The following is a 21280-nucleotide window of genomic DNA, read 5'->3' on the forward strand; positions in this document are numbered from 1 at the left end:
GCTGACGTCCCCACAACAGGGAGGGTTGCACTCTCCCTGCCAACCAGTTATCTCAGGAGCTGAAGGTTTCGCCCAGGGCCAGCTGCTCCGTTCCCACCAAGAAATGCCTTACGTGTCACTTGCCTAGCAGAGGACCAGAGCAGGGTGGCATGGTGAAGAGAGGGGAAGCTGGGGCCATGGGCACTTCAGTCTTCACGTATCTCTTCATTATCCTCCTCACTGGGGGCTCCCCAACAGGATGTGCTGAAAACAGAGGCTCTGCATCCCACGGTAAGTGAGCTTCCCTCCTGGCTCAGGAAGAAGGGCTGGGTCTGGCCATGGAGTGAGCGCCACAAAGGTTTTTAGGGGGAGAGGTCCATGAGGGTCTGCAGGGAAGTGGAGAAGGATGCTGAGTGAGTCTTCCTTATGCTGAGCCGGCTTCCTCAGGGTGTGCTGCACAAGCGTTGTACTGAGGGAGGTTGTGGGAGAGGTGTGCTGAGAGTGCAGGTGAACGCGTTAAAAGGTGGGATGCCTGTGAGTGCATGGGGGAACTTCTTTGAGGTGCTCTTTATGTATCCTCTGTCCAATCCTGACCTTTCCTGTCCAGGCACGGCTGGAAGCACAAAGACACTTGTGCTGTTGAATAATACAGCGGACGTCGAAGCCTTCATTAGAGGTGCGGAGGTGGCAGTCATTGGGTTCTTCCAGGTATGTTCAAACCACCTCCCCTTTTTTAGGTGTTAGCTGTATCCTGTCCTGAAGGAAGTGTAGTGCTGGATATGGTGTAAACACCTTCTACAGGCAGCTCCCTCCCCAGAAAGATGCCGAGGCTGTAACAGACGTGTGGAGGTATTAGACGACAGGCCACAAGGAGAATGCCAGGAATTTGGTCTATGTGTAGAAAGAGCGATGGAGCAAGGGAGGAATGTGTAGGAGTCTGTAGGAGCCCCGGAGGAGGAGAAATGGAAACGCGCAGGGGAAACAGAATGGGAATGTGGGTGGCTGAGAAATACAGCAAGGGGTGAGAGTTTGCTTTAATCAGTTTGCTTTAATCACGGAAGACGAGCAAGGCATTCCCTGCGTGACAGAGCTGCGGAAGCCATGTCTCAGAGAGGAGGAGCGCTGGGGTGGTTTTTCTGAAGGCTAAGACGATTTGGACTCCAAGCTGCAGCCTCCCCTCAGGGTGGATATTAGCACGGTCTCTCTATCTGGCTGCTTTTTTTCCCCAAAGCTGATAGCTTTGGGATCTCTGCCTCTCTGGGTCTAAACTCAGTTGAAATTGGCCAAAGGTATTAAAGAGTGACTGATAAGTGTGTGTCCCTTGTCCCCAGAATGGCATGAATATTTTTCCCTAGGAAACTAGACAAAAACATGTATTGAGTTAGAGCAACAAAAAGCAGGTGCCAACAGGATCCTTGCTGTTTCTAGGTTTTCCCACTGCACCTTTTCCCCTTCTCTCCTTGAGTTCTGCTCCGGGCTCCTGTTGCCCCTGTACTGCCTCATGGCTTCTGTCAGAAGTTCAAAAATAGCTCCTTTTCCTCCTCCTGCCCTGTGCCTGAGGCTGGAGGGCAGCCTAGGGAGGGGGTCATGCCCTCGGTAGAGGGCAAAGGCATCTCACAGCACATCACAGAGCGAGGAGCAACGCTGGCATGGGCTTGTTGCATGGGCAGCAACAAGTGTGCAAGTGCAGAGGCAGGTGCCCCAGGGGCCGTGCTGCACACTGATCACAGAGCATCAGCGGCTGCGTGCTGTGCGCCTGTGGGCACGCGGAGCTCCCTCGGAGCCTGCTCGGGCTACGCTTTGGCAAACCAGTGAGGCGTGCTGTGGATACACAGTGAAAGTGCTCAGAGGTCTCCTTCCTGGAGGGTAGCTCGTTGATGTTGTGGCTGGGCTGTACCCAGGGCGCTGTGGCCTGCTGTTGGCCTCGCACTGAGCCGTGGCAGGGACGGCGTTTGCTGGCTGGGCCAAGCAACGCTGGGGCACGGCCACTGGTGTCTTGCACCACCATGGCCTCCCTCCTTCTCCGTGATTTTACCCATCAGAGTTAAGAGGACATTGATCACATCCAGCACGCCAGATCCTAGAGCAGGGAGAGAGTGCTGTGCTGTCCAGCACTGCGGGGACAGCTTCAGGGGCGGCGAGCATGAGGCAGAAGCCGGTGACGCATCTTGCATTCAATGCATGAAACACAGCAGGGCTGCATTTAAACAGTAGATAAGGAGGTATGTGTGCCATGAGGGCTCGTCTTGGCCCTCTGCCCGAGACTAAATTCATCCAAATGATGTCCATGCTCTCTGTTCACCATAAATCGTTTCTCTGCGGCAGACTTTCAGTTCGCTGCAGTATGCAGCTCTGCAAGCGCCGTAATGAGCTCGGCCTGCCTTACTAGCAGCAGCGTGCCATGACGGAAAATCAGCACACTGCTCCACAAACCCAGCGTGCGCACGCGAGAAGGTCAGACTTGGCCTGATTAGACCCCGTCTTTAGTAGGAAAGCTCCCAAACTCAGTGAGCTTATTTCCACCCCACACTTTAGCTCTCTCACCAAAGCTGTTTTGATGCGCTAGCATTTCCAAAACAGGTCACGAGAGTTGTTTTTCTTTGAATGAGGAAAGAATTTTGTTTTCCATTCTCTTTGGGCTCGCAAACAGCTGAGCTGACTGCTGAAACCAAGAAGAAAAACAAAACAATTTCCAAGCAGACACTCTGTCTTGAGAATTTGAATCCAATAAGTAGAAGTATCAAAAGATACATCACTCAAAAGAAAAGTTCAGAATGGAAATAGCAATGGAAGCTTTAATACGGGCTAAGGCGTAGCTCATGCTCTCACTGCACAAAAGAAAATGGATCCCAAATTGCTGAGAAATCCCACGTTTCCACAATTCAATATATTTGCATTAGCTACTTTTTAGAGAATATGTTTAAGACACTTTTTTGAGAAGGAATCAGGATATTTTGTGCTAACCCAAGGCATTAAAAATAGTAAACCCTGACTCCAGAACCAAGAGGTTATCTTAAAATTGTTATAGGCATATATATGTATATAAATATATAAAAGATGTATATATTTAAGTGTGACACATCTGGATTCTGGATTTTTCCCCTGCCTTTTAAGAGCTCTAGGGCTTTACATCATCACAATTTTATCTGTGAGCACAGGAATAAACAAGGTTTAAAAGAAACGAAAGCTGAGATTTCCACACCACTCTAGCTGTAGCTGCCTGGCAGTTGTGGTTTTGAGATGAACACGTTTCCCAGCACATGACAAAGTAGGTAATTGGCCTCACCGCCCCCCCCCCCGCCTTTCCTTCCCTGTCCCTCTGAGGTGAGGTGGGCATCAGGGGGAGGGATCTCTGCACAGGATGGCAGCAGTGCGGGCAAGGGGACAACGGGAGGGGAAGATAGGGAGGAAGGACATCTCCGCTCCTGTTGCAGGACCTGTTTGTAATCCACCTCCCCGGCCAGGGAGCTCCATTTCTGTGCAGAGGCCTGCGGGGGGGGGATAGACGCACATGCATGTGCCCACGCACACACATACACACAGGTGCACGCACACATGTGTTGCGCAGAGCCCTGACGGGGCCTAGTGACACACACGGAGGAGCAAAAGGAGGAACAAGAAAAACCATGTGCAAGGGCAGGGCTCCTGGGTGAGCGCGGCGCAGGCCCTGTGTGGTGCGGGCTCCTGCCTGACCCCTCCTCGCCCGCTGCCAGCCTGGGGCCGCAGAGCCCCTCTCGGCCCTCGCCACGTACCCCAGCTCCTACCAGCCCCAGGTCTGCAGCCCTTCGGCTCCCACCGCCCCCCGCCCCAGGCTGGGGCAGCAGCACAGGTGGTGGGGTGACGGGGACAGGCTGTGGGGTGAGGGGCACAGACTATGGGGCAGGGGGACAGGCTATGGGGTGAGGGGACAGGCGGTGGGGTGAGGGGGCAGGCTGTAAGGCGGGGGGCAGTCAGTGGGGTGAGGAGGCAGTCAGTGGGTGGGGGGGACACAGGCTGTGGGGCAAGGGGACAGGCAGTGGGGCGAGCGGGCAGGCGGTGGGGTGAGGGGGCAGGCTGTGAGGCGGGGGGCAGTCAGTGGGGTGAGGAGGCAGTCAGTGGGTGGGGGGGCACAGGCTGTGGGGCAAGGGGACTGGCAGTGGGGCGGGGGGGGACGACAGGCGGTGAGGCAGGAGGGACAGGATGTGGAGTGAGGGGGCAGGCGGTGGGGCGGGGGGTCAGGCGGTGGGGGGCAGGCGGTGGGGTGCCGGCCGTGGGGTGGCGGCGGCGGCGGGCGGCAGGTGTCGCCCTCGCGCCACGTCCGGGCGGGCCGGGGGGGGGGGAGGCGACGGCGGGCGCCGCTCCTCAACCTCCCTCCCTCCTTCTCCCCCCCCCCCCCCCTTTTCTGCAGGAGCTGGAGGGTCCCGAAGTGTCGGAGTTTCGCCTGGCCGCCGGCCTGATCCCGGAGGTGCCCTTCGGCCTCAGCAGCAGCGCGGCGGTGCGGGCCCGCTACAACGCCACGACGAGCACCCTCGCCCTCTTCCGCAGGGTGCGTGGGCCGCACCGGGCCTTGGCGGCCCCCTGCACCCCCGGGCGCCAGGGCCCGGCCGCGGCAGGGCACCCCGGCGGCCTCACGCCGTGCCCCGACCCCCTCCGGCCTGACTGCTCCCATCCGGGATAAGGGGGGGTGCTCGGCCCCGCAGTCGAGGCCGAAGGCCGGGCGGCCTCGCTACCCGCCTGGGGGACCCTGTGCCGTACCAGTGCCCCGCTTGGTGCAGGGGACGCGGTGGTCCGGCCGCGCTAGGGCGGCATCCTCCGTCGTAGGCCGAGGATGTTCGGAGAGGAGAAGGCAAACGTGGAGCAGGGCTAGGCGTTGGGCGGGCGTGGGACGGGCAGCCCTCTGCGTGCCTAGAGCGCGCTGTCGGCGCAAAGCGGGTTGCTGCGGAGGCCAGGTGCCACCTCGGTGCCCCGTAAAGAGCTCAGCCAGGCGGATGCCAGGGCTCTTTCCAAGGAGCGCTCAGTGCCAGGGAAACGCGGTGCCGTACAGAAGGATATTTTGGCAGAATTAAAATTCGATAGAAATGACACTGCCGACTATTTTTAGTGAGAGAGGCTGTAGAACAAGAGCTGAAAAATGGCCCCTGATCGCATTACAAGAGAAAATAAATCTCTGGGTAGTAGCGATAAAGATGAAGACTAAAGGCTCTTCGTCTCTGCTTAGTGCTAGCAAGCCAAAAAAGGCTTATCACTGACAGTCAGTCTACCCGTGCACCTAAAAAGCATATCTGTAGAGCTTCCTGCTCCAAAGTGGCCTTTTGCTTTTCACTTGCAGAGCGTGCATCCCTAAGACGTGCAACACGTCTTACGTGTGATGAGATTCTCCATTTTAAATGTGTGTCCTGTGGATCTGGTCCAGCACCCAGTGCTTTGCAAAGAATGATGTCTGTGTTTCTGAGCGACCAGCCTGGAGCTCCGTGCTACTTGGATGGTGTTCCTGTGGCTTTGGAAAGACTCCTGAGACACATGAAAAGCGTCTAGAGACCATGTTACAATGGATCAACACAGCTTGAAATCAAACCTTGCCGTGTGTCACTTCAGGCAGGCAAAGCTGTCTCTCTGGATGCACAGTTTTTCCATTGTGACTGACCAGATCCACGCTGGGTCTCTGCAGTTACAGATGCTCTACCACCGAAAGAAATCCCAAACACTGTCCTAACTTAGCTGTTACGCTTTGGAGATGGCCCCATTAAAAACATTACTTTGCAGTTTCTTAGGGATGGGTGCTGTACAAGTTCAAACTTTTGTTGACTCCAGCTGTAATTTTAGGTGCCTCACTCTGAATTTGAAGCTAGGTTTGCTCCAGTTTAAAGGGATGATATTGGGAAGGGTCTTGTACTTGCTCCAGGAATATTAACAAAAGCTAAGAGCAAGTATTCCGTTGTTTATCGGAATTTCCTTGCGTTGCCTCTTCTCACACAAGTGTGGCACTTAAAAACGGGGCAAGAGAGGTGTATCTGAGGATGAGAGGGCCTTAGGTAGTACAAGATGTTATAAAAGCCCAAGTGCTGTGTCAGAGGAGCTCTAAGTACACTGGGAAGCTCTATGTGCCAGAGAAACTAAGTATGATATCTTGGCCAATATCTAGCTCCAGGTTGCATAAAGATTATATAAAGCCACTTTGTTCTCCTTTCTCTCATAATTTCCTGCCATGTGTTTACCACTGGCCTAATCCAAATAATGCAAGGAGAATGATCTAATAATGAGCAACATGTAGGCATGGCCTTTTATTTAACCTTTTATTTCCATGGGCAGATGTTGCAATTTGAAGCAACACTCCTCTCAGTTGTGGTTCCTAGTCATGATGATTTTCTTCCAAAACATTGAAAGGATCCTTTGTTTTTGCACTGTGACAGATATTAAGGCTAATTGCATTGGGAGGGTGTTTGATAAAAGAAAGTGGTGTTGGAATTTGGATAATACTTAATCTTCCCCATTCACGGTCCAGCTTTTGCGGCCAAACCCTAGTTTAATAGAAAAAAAAAACCCAAGAAACATACACAAGCTGGGTAAAATGTGGTTGACAATTCATGTGTATAATTTTGAGTTTTTCCTATATTTAAGTTAGTCAGGTACATTATTTTTCCTTTTATTCCTTGCTGAATACCGTGTAGGAGTACGAGGTCAGAGCTAAAAGAGAACAGAAAAAAAGAACTGAGACAGGTACTTGCAATCAAATACTCTTTTGAAGAATATGAAGATATATGACCAGGACAGCAGTGAATCAGAGGCATAAACCACTCCTTTCCTTTTGCATAGCATGAAACACATAAAATGCTTAGAAGTTTAAACCATAATGATAGCTGTAGGAGGGGCTGCTGTCCCCTGGTGAGACTTCTTTTCAGATAGTGGAGCTAGACTGATTTATTCTAGTGAAGGTAGACCTGATAGACCTAAAAAGAACATAATTAACAGATGCTAAATAGTTAATTACAAGGAGTGATAAAGACCTTTTGACCAGACCTTAAACTATTAGATGTAAGATATTTTTCAGCCTTATTTTCTTGGAATCATGGCCATTGAGAGTGTGTTTAGGATATTACTGCCCCAGAATAGAGACCAGGTGTTTGCAGAAGCCCGTGAAAGTCAAGAGAAGGCTTTCCGTGGAGTACAGGGTGCTTTAGATTGGTTCCCAAAGCCTGTCTGGTCTCACCCACAGGTGTTGCACTGGCCTGATCCCATCACTTGAGTGGAGCTGCCCTTTCATTTTATGCTGGAGCAAATCAGAGAGAGAAATCAGGCTGTACGGTCTGAAAAGCACCAGTTTGGGTGGCCAGACAAGAGTGTAGTGGTCCCCCACCAGATCAAAGTCTTTGCTGATGACCACAGAACAGCAAAGGGGGCTTTAGATGTCTGCACACCACTGGAAAAACTAACATGCACTTTCAGAGGTTGTACAGATGCAGAGAATAAAATTGGAGTGTGTATGTGGACATTTCCTCAACCCCAACAACCTCATACAACGTGTATAAAAAGTCTTCAAATCCCAAACTTTGATCCTATTGCCTATCACAGCCCAGCATCCCTATGGCTCAGCTCAGTCATCTCCCATGGTGTTACTGTACAGCAACTGTGCCCCTCTGGATGGTTTAGCTATTATTTAATGTTTGCCTTCTTTTTCTCTGTTTGCCAGGTCAAGCAAACCTCGAAAAATTAAACCACTGTTTGAGTGGGTGGGTGAAGTGTGGGGAGATGTGTGGCAGGATGGATTTTCCTCTAAAGCTAAAATCTGCTGGACTTGATTTTTTTTCTGCTGTACTGGACAAAAAAACCCTCTTTTTATTGGAGAGATTTTGTGCTTGCACAATGTTTCCAGGAAATCCATACAGGCCCATGCCAATGTTTATTACTTTTAGAAGAAATAGAATAAGCAAATGAAGATTTTAAAGAGGGATGAAAAGCCAAGATCGATGTAAGGAGTGAGGCTACTTCAGTAATCTCTCCCCACAGCCCCTAGAAAAGTTTATCAGCTAATCCTCCCTGTCTCCAGTGCAGTAGGAGCTGATACTGTGGGGATGTCTGGCGTCCTCCATCATTCCTATTATGCCATGAGTTTGCCTTGTCCTTGGGAGGCTGAGGGAGGGTGGGAGAAAATTATCTCCAGGCCCAGGCAGATCTGTAAATCTAATGGGTCTGGACCTCGCGAAATGGGGATTACGCTGTGGGGAGGAGAGAAAGGTGGTATCCCAAGGGGTGTCCGTGTGCGCTGGTGAGTGAGCATCCTTCGGCTGCTCTGGATGAAGTACTGAGGGAGGGGACAGCTATGACTGTAGGTGTCTTTGCGTGTTTTCAGGCAGATGATGACCGGAGGGATCTGGATATCGTAGATGGGAAAGAAGTCAATGCCGAGAAGATGAGTCGTTTCATTCGGATGAATGAGCTCCGGCTGGTGACTGAGTATAACCCTGTGGTAATTACAAGCTCCTCACAGCCCCTGCCCTGGCACTCAGCCTTCTCCTCGGGCCTCCTCTGGTCCTTGAGTTTGCACACACACATATGTGCAACTAACAGCATTTGCCAGTTCAACAAAATCAGACTATTTAATACAATGCTCCCATGTTGGCCATCTTCACTGTCCCTCCCCCTGACTGGCGATTGCGGGGTCCCCGCATCCCTCCCCCTACTCAGTGGGGTACCAAGCATTAAGGTTTTTAGGCACTCCTGAGATTCCAGCAGTTCACTGCTTACTGTGGAGCCAATATGTCTCAGAAGCCGTGATGACTGCACGGCTGAGACTACTGTCATTCCTGTTTTTTTTTTTTTTTTGAGGTCTTCTAAATAGCTACAGCAGTGCTGACCAGGCTTAGTTTAAGCAAAGGAGAATGGCCCAACCTGTTTCAAAGCTGTACCTTTGAAACCGGTGCCAAGGACCAGCAAAGAGGGCTGGCCATTCCCTAGTTCAGGTGCAGCCTGCCAGGAGAGAGGGCATTTTGTTTTTGAAGCACTCCATTTTGTTTCCAGAGTGAAAGACTGTAAGAGTTCTGTTCTCAAAACAAACAAACAAACAAACAAACAAAGTAGATTTGGTTTTCATCGTAATAAGGGATGATAAAAAACATTTCAAAATCACAGAGTATTTTCTGGGACAGAAAAGCTGTTTCCTGCTCATCTGTCCTTTGAGCCCTTTGAGAACACCGAAATAATGGCAGCAGGGATATTCTTGTTATCTTTATAAATACCCAGTCCTTCTGAATCCTGGTAACATTTTAGCCTCCGGGGTATCTTTTGGCAATTAATTAGAATATTGCTCCTTTTCTCACATTTCTGATGATCCTTTGTGTTGTTGTGTCCTGTTCAGTACCCAGGCTGTCTTCCAGACCTAGAAGTCCCTGAGCTATTCAGCCAGTCCCCTCCAGTCTGACTTGCGGTACACGTTCTAGTTTTCTCCTGACCCTCTGGAGTTGTACCAATATGCCACAATTAACAGTGCCTCCTGCAGTCCAAGACCTGAAGCCCTCCCAGCTCCGCTAAAGTATCTTGGATTTTCATAAATATTTATTCCCAGTGCATATGCTGTTTACATTTAAGAATGTTGCAGGTCAGCAAAGTCTTGGGTCACGTGGATCAAACTAAGCCCTGCCAAGAATTTCTATCCCTATCCTGGGGCCCTCAGTGTTTCGCCCACATACTTCAGGCAATTTTTTTAGGCAATGATTACCCTGTGTACTTTCCAGGAGAGTCAGATGTGATCCAGCCATGCTGATGAGCCTACGCTAATAAGCCACGCTGCTCTCTTGCAAAAGGTTGTGTGAACAAACACACCTTTGTGTGGAGTTGCCAGAGCAACTGGTGCACCAACTGCACCCTCTCAGCCCAGCCCTGTAGTGCCCCTTGCTGCTGCCTGGCTTCATCCTCTGTTTTTCCAGCCCTGTCCTCTCCCATTTCTTCTAACGCTTTTCAGCCTTGATTTGTATCCCCTCTATGCTATCCCATGCCTTGTCTGCACACTACACAGAAGTTAAGTGATAAAAAATGCCTGATAAACATTAGGCTAAGAGGGAGGTCCCAGTCGCCAAAAAACTAGATGCTTTGTGGTGCACAGCCCTTGCAGAAATGCACTCCCTGACCCCTTCCCTGTTACTCTTGGAAGGTATCGGAACTTTCTGCTCTTTCAGGGAAGTGCTGGCAGGGAGCTGGGCCATCTGCGTCTTCGTGGTTTCAGTGGCATGGAGGAGGCAGCAGGTCAGCTATAGCCTGGCCAGGCTTCTGTTTAGTTTGAGGGAGAGGCTGCATTGCAGAAAGAGGGCAGGAGAAGTGTGATGACAGATTGCCCAGAGCCTGGAGACAGAGTAGTGACTTCTTGGGCAGTGCCAGTCCCAGTCTCCTCACAGAGGGCCAGTGTCTGCTGCCTGCTTGGCCCTTCCCCAGCGGATGGAGGGACTGCCAGCTCTGGGACTTTTCCTGGAGACCTGCAGAGGCAATGTTAACCCTCAGGCCTTTGGGCTGCCCAGCTCCTGGGGCTGCTGAAATGGGGTCTACTGGGGACTCCTCCTCCCTACATACAGCTTAATGCTAAAGAAAGGAAATGAGGGGACACACCAGTCCCAACACCCACAAATCTTTCCTACTTTCTTGCTCCCATTTCTGCCAGGTGCCAGACCTCAGTGATTCAGCACACCCTGATTTAGTGTTCACTGGCCTTCCATATCCACTTCCTTGCCCCTCTAGACTTCAGCTTGCTGTATCCAGACAGTCCCCTTGCCTAGTCACTGGCCATCCTGAGGCTTTGCCCTTCTGGTCTTAAGACTCTTGACTCAGGAATCAGTAAAACCAGGAAGTTAAGAGCTTCTGTAAAGAACCCAGATCGGATCACTCCTACTTCAAAGAAAGCTATCCTGCTTGTAAGGATTATTTACAAAGGAACTTCAGCTAAAATATGAGAATTGATGTCCCTCTGACAGTGCATTCAATGCAAATTGAATATTCTTAATCTCTTGCCTGTGTCTCTCTCTCTCTGTTGGTGATGACTGTGTTTTTGGCAGACAGCAGTTGGTCTGCTGCACAGTTCTGTCCAGTTTCACCTCCTCCTGATCACAGACAAGAGGTGCCCAGAGCATCCTGAGCGCATGCGCAGATTTCGTGAGGCAGCAGAGCTCTTCCAGGGGAAGGTGAGTCCAAACAGAGATGAACAGGCTCCATCAGGGAGAGAAGGGAGAATAGTGATTAATTCTGTGGATGGGGGGAGATCATCTCCTACCCTGTGTGTTAGGGGAGCAAAAGCCAAATAGGAGGAAAAGAGGATTAGCTGGATAATCAAGTGGAGGGGTTGGATCTATTCATCTTTTGCCAGTTTGCCTCCTTATGGGGAAAATTTCTTCTTTATCCTGCTCCCCCACTCACTCAGCAGGACATTGTGTTCTTCCTTGCTTCTCATCCAGTTTTGTTCCCTTACAACTGGGAGATGACAAACATCTGCTGCAGTTCAGTCTCGTGATGGTTACGTTCCACTGGTGTGAGAGGTGATTTTGTATATACAGTCTGTGAGATGCCAAGGAGCGTTATATAAGTGACCAGATAGCAATTAATGTCATGGTACTTCTTAACCCTTCGCCTTTTGGTTGGGTCCTGGGGAATGGGCTATTTTAAAGGAATGGCAGGTGGGTTTGTCAGATTTCCCACAGTAAGGTGGTGGAATAGATGATGACTTTTAGAGAAATTTCCTCCTCTTCCCACCCCTCTGCTGACTCCCCAAGTAGTAAATCTTCCCATGGCTGATTCTCTGCCAGCAGCTGGATTATAGAGGAATTTGTATCCAGGGAACAGAGGAAGGAACTGGCAGGCAAATCAGGATTGGGAACAACAGGAAGGTGTTTAGGGCAGGGGATAATGGCAAGCGGGGGTGTGGGCAGAAGCTCGCAGCAGCAGAGGAGCGAAGGGCTGGAAGAAGTTGGGGTTTGGGAACAAGAACACCTGCAGGCATCTACTTGTGTTATTGAAGGGGCAGATTAAAAAGCAAGTATATCCTCAGCTTAAAATGGAGGGGCTGCCTCAGAACCATGCACCCTCAAAAGTCTTGAGATTAGTTCATGGCAGGAGTACTTTGGACCTCCCACCTGTTGGCAAGAAACCAGTCAGAAACCATGCATTAAAGCCAAAAGGTCTCTTGAAAAGTATTTTGCTTTGATAAATCCATACTGATAAAATAAAACTCCTTCCTCTGAAAAATTCCAGCCATCTCTTATGAGATGCGTGCTATAGTGACACCATTATCCCTGTTCTCCATGAACTGCAGAGTTTGATACAAGTCTGCCCCCACCACCTAACTCTTCTAATGCAACGCATCACTGTTCAGCATCACTATCATTTGCTGATGTGGCTGCGTCCAGTTTTCACTTTATGTGACAAGCCCAGACCTGAGTGGATGTAAGTTAATTTTCCTAGAAATACTTTACAAAGCATCGGATAAAATGTTGTACCAAAGTCCAGATAATTTATGAATTAGCCGCAAGCCAAACCTAGTTTCTTTTCTTTATTCATGTAGGCAAGTTTCCCATCAAATTAGTATAGTGGGAGTTTGCCAGAGTGAAATATAGAGACTAAAGATATGAGAATTTGACTAATTATTACCATTTCGCTGCAGTGATACTGCAAGACACATAGATGAAGTGATTGAGAGTATAGCAAGTTCTTTCCCCCAAAGGAGTTGCACTCTGAGAACTAAAATTGTGATTTGGACTTCCCTCTTAAAGCAGTATGAGAGAGCTAAGATCCATCCGTTTGGGTCCCCTGGGTCTTAGATCTAGATACAAAAGAGTAAACAGAGCAATATGTCCACTCAGGGTTGTCTCCATTGCTTTGTCATGTAGAAATGCATGAGTTAGTTTGGGTACTAGAAGCAGCCACTGCACAGTAGCATGGAAAACTGTTGGCTAATTTTTCCAAGTGGAGTTATCTGTTATCAGGGCTACCAAGTTAACTCAGGTTTACTTCAAACAAGTAAATTATTAAAGATGGCTTTTTGTAGCTCATAAATTGTCTATGCATAAATGCAAGATTCTTGAATTAAATTTTATTCAGAATTACTGGTGAATAATTCATAGCCTGTAAGCTGGTTGTCTGTGGGTTAGTGTTGTCAGAAGTTCAAGGAGGGAATCCTTGCTGTCCAGTGGAGAGGTGTTCAGGCTCCCTGTAAGCTTGTACCACGCCAGCCTGCAGTGTTTTGCAGTGGTTGCAGAGTGCAAGAACAGAGAGGGGAGATTCGGTGCATGTACCTTTTTCACAGTGACAGCACAGAGCACATGCACAGGCTTGAGAGGGTTTCCAAGCAGGGGAGGGGGTACCGATCCTTTCACACTGCTGCAGGCTGAGAGAAGAGAATGGATGGTGAAGGAGGTGATCCACTACCAGTTCCTGGATTATGATCCCTTCATTTCTGGTTTACGGTCTTTTCATTTTTGGCTGAGAGGAAGCTCAGGTTTTCAACTGGAAGATCAACATGCAGGTAGGGTGAGGGCTGTTATTTGAAAACGGCCTGAACTGTACCCTAAGCAGTAGTGACTGTCTGAAGACCCTCTAGGTCCCTCTAGATATTATATTGGAACCTGAAGGCTATAAAAAGCTGGAGAGGAAAGTGCTAATGTTAAAAAAATGGTAAGTCACCAAAATCTGACAAGAATAACAAGAAATATGGTTCTTTTCTAGCAGACCTTGAGAAAAAAATTTTGGATGGGTAGCAGCAAACAGACAGAACTCAGAGCACTGCAGCTGCAGGAGAGAATCCACCAGACTTATTGGAAAGATCCCATGGCAATCAAACATGTGTTTATTTAGAAAAGCACTGCCAAAAATCCAGGCTTTCTGCTGGAAAGGAAATATCAGTATTTGCATCATTGAGCCAAACTAGCATAAGCGTCTTCAGTTTTCTTTCCACGTTGTCTGAATATAATATGACAATTACAGCTGGTGAACTTCATGGGTGTTTGCAGAAGTTTCAATAAGGTAATGTGGGAAATAGCAAAAGCAGCTTTTGCTGCAACTGATATACTTTGTATGCAACGTCAAAATGATGTGGATAATGATGCTCACATAGTTGCTTTTAACTTATATGTGGAACCCATTTAGAAATGAATTCTGAGAAACTGCTTAGTCTTCTTTAGGAATTCTTCCATAGAAATGCAAGGACAGTGTCCCTCCTCTTGCAGACAGTCATTCATACACTTTTTATCTTTCTTGTGAGACACTGATGTCTCCAAAATTGAGAGAGAGAGAATATTTAGATATGTCTCTTTTAGCAATAAACAGGGAAACTTGTAAACATGGATTGTCTATGTCACTTGACAGATATCTGCAGTAGAGTTGTTTTTATAGCTTTTTTTTTAAAAAATTCATGACTAATGTTTTCATTTTCCTTTGATTTACCAGAAGCTATGTGAAAAGTTACTCAAACTTAAGAATTTGATCTCTTTGCTTATGCAGTCTTCTCAAAGAATCAAGGCTGTAGCTCTGTAAAGCTCAATGTCAAACACTGGGTAGGAGGCTTGATCATCCTTCCTGTTTGTCTTCCTTAGAGAAAAAAATAGTAAACATGAAAGTGGCTTCTACCATTGGAGTACTATACTCGATTAAATTGAATTCCTTGGGCAATAACATCGTGCCATATCCTACCAGGAACTTCATGTTCTAAAAGCCCTGGGCTAGGAATCAAGTTGTCAAGATGCCAAGACAGCACTAGTCTAAAAATTTTCTGAAGGAGAGCTTATTTTGAGTGATAGTGCACAAATTATATCACTCTGTGTTCTGTGTTCTTGGAATATCATGTGGAGCGAGGAATTGGTGCTGGGAGCGCCTCAGGCATGCAGTATATCCTTCACTGCCTCTAATAGCAAGCCTCCAAATACAGATGAGTAGATTGGTACAAGATGAAACAATTTTGTGGAAAACCAAAGAAAACAGCTATTGTACAGGATAGTTCAAGACAGAAGACAAGCCTTCTCTTTTGGATGAAACTACTGGTTTCTAGCAGTGATATGAGAGTTGGCATCAGAAGTGGAATTTGTTTTGATGAACTGTAACTTTGATAAGTAGCCCTAGCTAAGGCCATAGGCTCTTTCCATCACTGATGGAGAGGGACAGGCATGTCCTTCCTTCCCTTCTAGAATAGGTGGAATAAAATGCTTCCCACCTCTTATTGCAGAGAGGGCCTAGATACCTGGCTGAGACCAGAGGAAGTTTTAAATGACAGAAGTTTGGCAAGGTGAATCTTGTCTCATGTGGAGAATGTGAGTAACAACTTAAGAATGTCCACTAAGAAGGGTTTTTATTTTCTTATGGAAATGTAGTATTTGGTTGTCCTAAATAAGCAAAAAAACGTTTCTCCTTGAGGGAAATGCAGGAATAGTTTCAAATCTAGCCTCTTAACTTGATCTATGAAGAGCTAGGGTAACATGTCTGATGCGTGAATAGTCAGTATCATATCACTGTGAGGACACTGAGGAAACCAGTCAAGGGACCATGTATGCAGCAGAGTGAATTGTTGAAATTATGTATCACAAAAATTGCTTTATCGCAGAAAAATGGCTCATGTTTTCATTTTGTCTTCTGTCTCCTCAAATGCTGGGAAAGGTTTTCAGTGTGGCTACAGTACTGTAAGCACAGTGGCTCCTGTCCGTGGAAGCATAAAGGCACAGTCAGGGTAAAAGACCTTTTATTTCCTTACAGGGTGGTCAGTATAATTTTCAATAGTTGCTGCATTCATTCTTTATCATTACAGCTGGTTGAGAATCTTTCAACAGAATAAATTCATCATGAGAAAATGTCAGTTCCACCAGGAGAAATCAGTCATGGAAACGTCCCCATTTAGGAATCTGCTTGATTTCCAGCTGCTGGAGGAAATCAGGCTTCCTGTGTTTGTGGCCTCAGTACAAATCCACCATACAGACTGCCTCAAAGTTGTAACTTCATGACTACACAGTCCTTGGCAGGAACACTGGAGCATATCCAGCATAGGATGCATAATTTATTTATTTTTGTTGAAACAAACAAAAGAATTGTGCCATATCACAGCTCTTACCAGGAATTAATCATTCTAATAGCCAAGTGAAGGCATTAAGGTATCTCCTTTCAAGTGAGAATGGTCAGATACAATTGCAGACTGTCCTATATTTGTGGAATATCTCTCACAAGAAGGGAAGGAACTTTTGCTGTACTTCTGCACCCTGAAACTCTTTGAGCCAAATGTGCGTCACTAGACACACGCTAGTCAAGAACTGTGAATGCTGTCTTAGCCTTTCTAGCTGATGGGCCAGTTGTTTGTATTTTAGTCCTTTTCTTCTATAATGGAAGAAAACAAAAAGTGCTTGGAGGTCTCAACCTCAACCTTTTTATTTTTTTATTCTTATCTGTTCTTGTATTCATAGATAAAATATTTACAGCTTTTTAATTTGAGGATTTTTAACAAAGGCTGGAAGTTTGATAAAGTGAAGAGTGTCGAATACAATTCATGTTACTATCTTAAAATGCTATTAGTCTATTTTAAAGCTGAAGAGTTTTAGCATAGAAAGTGTTAACATTTTAACAGCTTAGGAATTCTAAATACTTTTTTTGATAAACTTCTTAATTAGCATTTGATTAACAAAATGCTTTTTTGTTGTCTGTTGGATCTTTCAAGGAGAAAATCAAAAGTTGGTGAATGACATAAAGACATTTGGTCAAAATGTGGTAGTATTTCTTCTGCAGTCCCTCTGAGAGTGCTTCCCTCCAACACCAGCTTCTATTTCCAGCTCGCTAATTGGAAGAAGAGTTCTGAAATATAACCATTGTTCAAATTCCTTCTGCTCCAGCTGAAAACCTGACATTCATCTCTTAGATCAGATCCTTCATCACAGATACTTTTCTCCAGTTTGGCACTTTAAGGGGATTGCCTAGTAATCCATGTCCAAGTGCAGTCATCTCATACACTGTTTATACTTTGGGTATAATCTCATATCTGGGCAGGGACACATCACCAATCATAGCATGTATGTGTACTGATTGGGTGAGATGATATGGGAATGCATACCAAGTTCATCTCAACCTAGTGTGGAGGTGAAATCATGTCCCTTTCCTGTGCGCAGCTTATGGATTCTCAGGCCAAAATGGCACGAGGGTTTACTCTCCCAAAAGGATGAATTTTGCTCTCCAGGAGAAGGTCCCCACAATGTGTCTGTTCATTAGATTGTTGCCTTTGGGGCACAGTTGACTTTTGAAAGAGAAACTGCATGTAGTAAATATCAGTCATGTTCAGCGAAACTTCTGTTCCTGGTTCTTTATCACAGTGATTAACTGCAGTTAACTCTTTTACTAGTCTAACTCTCCCTTCTTCCCATCGGCTATTGCCTAAGAAAGTTTTCTGGAGAAACTTGTTTTTTTATAAATGCAAATTTATTAATGTGAAGAATTGGAGATTTACCAGGTTTATTTTTAGAAAAGAAAAAAGTTTTGAACTAATGTGAATGTTCTTGATTGAAAAGAAAATCATGAGTCACAGGCTGGGAACTAGGCCCATTATCTTCACAGCACGTTAATTTTCATTTTTTTCATTTTTTTCTTTTTTAAAGTTTTCTTTTTTTTTTTTTAATAAGTTAAGGCATATCCATGTGCATAGGTACGTTTAACATGCTAGGCCCAGTAGATCACACAGGATACAGGGAAGATAAAATGACACATGTTAACTGGATATTTGCTTCTTTGGCTTGGATGTCACCTGCCAATGGATAATCAGGTCATTGATTAAATTTCTCAATTTGTATATTTATTTTATTTTATGAAATGCATATATAATGTTTGCAATTAGCATTAACTGATAATTTAACAACTATTTTTGAGAGGTACATGTTATTGATAATCTTTCAGGGTCCAGAATTTTAAATTTTTATAAATTCCTGCTGTAAGATCACAGATAAAACCTATGTCTAAAATGAAATCATGGAGTTGGTCACCAATCCTTGGCTTGCTCTTGCTCTCTGAGAATATTCGGGAGCCCAGAATACTGTAGGCCAGTCTCGTGCTGGCTTATTCATTCTTTGGCTTCTCTCACCAGTTCTGAGTGATTCTCCACTGAGCTGGTCTTTGTGGGTGTTGTCCCAGACCATTGCACCTTCATTTCTAGTCACTGCAGCTAACCTAAATACATCCCTCATGTTTAGTACTTTCCAAACACTCTTTCTCATCCTTGCTGTTTCCTGTTGCCCTGGACTTTACTGCCATGTTCTTGTGGTTGAGTTTCGTTCTCCATGCACACACAAAGAAACCTTTTTTACCCTGCTGCTCTGGGTCTTGCAAGGATGTGATCATCTTATCCTAGTAACACTCAAGGAGAAGAGTCAGCTTCTTCTACATGTTCCACCAAGACAGCAGACGTCTTATTTCCCCATTGATTAAAGAGAATAGAAATGGAGACTGCCTTCCTGTCATAGGGTGAATACATTTTAAAGAAAGAAAAATAAGATACTTTGTAAGTTTTTGTGAGTCTAGACTTGATAAAATACAGAAAAATGCACTGCAGGGAACAGTTAGACGTTGGCAGTGTTGTCCTAATGGAGTATGGTACATCTCCTCAGATCTAGCCTAACTCATTACGATAATGCCACTGTTAATCTTTGTACGATCACTGTTTGGGGGTCTGTTTTCTCTCTCAGTGTCTGTTTTGCTCACCCTTTCTCTTGTCTTTCCATTACAGATTCTCTTTGTCCTGGTAGACAGCAATGTGAAGGGCAATGAACGAGTGGTGTCATTCTTCGAACTAAGGAAGTCCCAGCTGCCAGCTCTGGCTATATTCCACACACCAGATGAGGAGCGGGATGTGCTGCCTCTGGATGAAGTCTCCATTGAGCGTGTACAGGACTTCTGTAATGTTTTCTTACAAAGAAAGCAGAAGGTAAAGGGGAACTCCTGTGCAGTCTACAGGAAGCTGGCCCTTGTGAGAAAATGCTGTTACTCAAAAAACTCTTGAGGAGAATAGCCTCAGTTGCTTGAGCTCTTCCCCACCCCTGCCACTTCCTCGTTCATTTTCATTTGTACCTGGATATCAGAAAGGCATTAGGTCTAGAGCAGAGCAGAGATGGATATGTTTGGAGAGCCTCTTTCTACATTGACCTCTGCCTTCTAGTCTACAGCAAGTAGACTTCACTGACCTCTGCAACTATGTAAAGGTCTCGGTGGAAGCATCTACTTTCTGAGAGTAGCAGCTGGGGAAACAGGATGAAGGATGCTTTTGGACACTGGGAATGGGGACAGTGGCTGGCGGCAGATAGGAGGGAATCAGAGAGACAGACAGTGGGAATAGAAAGGAAATCTGTCAAGAAGGCTGCAGAATGGAGTACACAGACAGGGACCCAGGACTCTACCAGAGGTCTCTGTTGGGGAAAGGACAATTTAATCTCCACATTCATTCAGTGTTAGAGTTCTCCTCTTTTCCAAAGCTCGCCTTGCTATAGCACAGAGACCTCATATATCAGGAGCCTGTGTTGTGCAACTGAAATGGGATAGGCAGAGCAGTGGCATAGAGACTAAGAGGAGGTCTTTAAGTTGGCTCATTTCCTATTATCACCATGTTGAAAAACAGCAATGTTTGCTCTAATGTGTTTTAGAAAGAAGATAAACCAGATGAACCAGAGGAGAAGGCCGTCAGTGAGGAACTCTGATTCCCTTCTCAGCCAACAGGATGACTGTGCCCAGAGTCACCTGTTCTTGATGTATGAATAACTCACTAAACTGCACTGCCCAGGAATTTCTGGGACAGTAGGAATAAGGGGCCAAGTTAGCCATGGCTTCCTGTCTCCGTGCCATATACATACATGTTGTCTGTCCTCTCTAGGAATCTCTCCTTCCTTCCCATTTGCTGGCTCTACTCTCTTTTCTCAGTACTCCAGGAGCTGTTTTTTCCCTACACTGGGTCCTTCCATGCCACCACTGTCAGAGCAGAGGGTGATACAGCAGAATGGCAGTATCAGAGATACAGTCTGTAGTTCCCAGAGAAACTGACAGGTCTGTTTCCCTCATGATGGCTCCCTCCTTCTCTTTTGCTTTTGGTGCCAGGCTGGCATCCCCTGTTACTCCCTCCTGACACTAGGAACAGATTGGTTGTCTGAGGTCACATGAACTTTTCCATTTATTTTACTAAATAAAGCAGAAAGTGAATAGCCTGAATTTTTATGCAAATATGTGATTTCCCATTCCCTATGTCTTTCACTTAAGGACAAAGCCCAAAGATTTCTGAGTGAGCAAGCTCAGAAATCTTTCTATTTAACCAGGCTTACAATGCCTAACCAATTAGATTAGTTGCTAAGGGTCATTCCCCATGGAATTGGACTCATTAGCAACAGGTATTTCCATGAGGATGAGAGATTTCTGTGAGGGTGGGGGATCAGAACAGCACTGGGTACAGCAGGTCTGAGCTGGTGCACCAAAAATGATTGAGCTTGAGATGTAGCTCTAGGCTAAGAGGAATGGGAGCTGGGGTGACAATAGAAAGATGTGTTGCAAAATAGGGGATGTCTCAGCTCTGCATTAGCAGCAAAGGCTATTGTCTGTGTATTGACCTCAGATATCCAAGGTTTCGTTGCTGGAGAACGGGGTGGGGAGTTTGCAGGCGAGGTGAATGAGCCATCTCTCTGTTCTGTTATAGTAGATGCCTGCCATAGGCTTGCCTCATACTTGGCTCATCATCCTTTGGCATGGCATACAGATGCTCCCATCAAACAGTGACTGCATTGTCTCTGAGGGCCTGAGAGACTTGGCTTGAGGCAGGGAGCCTAAGTGGCTGAGAAACCTCAGTCCTTTCTCAGAGATCAGCCCAAGGGAAAGAAATGGGAATAGAAAGGAGTTCTTGCAGATGAGGCAAACACGCCACAGAGGGAGAAGTCAGAAGCTGGAGGAGTAACTGTCAGCCACCACGGCTGGGTGGCCCCCCATGAGGGCCCCAGCAGAGAGGCTCAGTACAAGAGAAAGGCAGGTGCCAACCCCACGTTAGTTCTTATCTTTTCCATATGGACCAAACCAGAGTCCTTCATCTCCCTAAGGCTCAATCACCCACGCAGCTGGACTTACTCTGCCTTAGCGCTCTATACTCCCTTCTTCTCCACTTGCCTAAAGCGTGCCCACTGCTGTAACAGTTAGCTCCCATTTATAGAGAATTAGCATTGCTGCACGTTTCAAGGGAGAGTGACATGGCCAAAATGGTATTTAAGATTATCCTGTGCGTCAGAAAGGTGGGAAACTATGTCTCCCTGTATGGGGAGCTCTCCCTGTCTAAGCAGTAGGGAGATGGGCAGCATGGGATCTCAGAAGCTCT

The 21280-nt window shown here is 46.7% G+C and overlaps 1 protein-coding gene across 1 annotated transcript; it reads left to right on the forward strand.

Moving 5' to 3' along the window:
* Positions 1–25: 25 nt before the first annotated feature.
* On the forward strand, positions 26–20289 carry ERP27 (endoplasmic reticulum protein 27). Its single transcript, XM_068939283.1, has 7 exons — positions 26–270; positions 587–687; positions 4367–4504; positions 8306–8422; positions 10995–11120; positions 18668–18865; positions 19578–20289. Exons 1-7 carry the CDS (start codon positions 150–152, stop codon positions 19629–19631), a joined length of 855 nt encoding a protein of 284 aa, XP_068795384.1. The 5' UTR covers positions 26–149; the 3' UTR covers positions 19632–20289.
* The last annotated feature ends 991 nt before the right edge of the window (positions 20290–21280 follow it).

Source organism: Struthio camelus, chromosome 1 (genome assembly GCF_040807025.1).
Source record: "Struthio camelus isolate bStrCam1 chromosome 1, bStrCam1.hap1, whole genome shotgun sequence".
In the NCBI taxonomy this organism is placed as follows: Eukaryota; Metazoa; Chordata; class Aves; order Struthioniformes; family Struthionidae; genus Struthio; species Struthio camelus.

Coding starts and splice junctions, on each gene's coding strand:
- ERP27 (XM_068939283.1), top strand. CDS start 150: ATGGTGAAGAGAGGGGAAGCTGGGGCCATGGGCACTTCAGTCTTCACG. Junction 688..4,366: donor CAGTCATTGGGTTCTTCCAG/GTATGTTCAAAC, acceptor CCTTTTCTGCAG/GAGCTGGAGGGTCCCGAAGT. Junction 4,505..8,305: donor CCCTCGCCCTCTTCCGCAGG/GTGCGTGGGCCG, acceptor GCGTGTTTTCAG/GCAGATGATGACCGGAGGGA.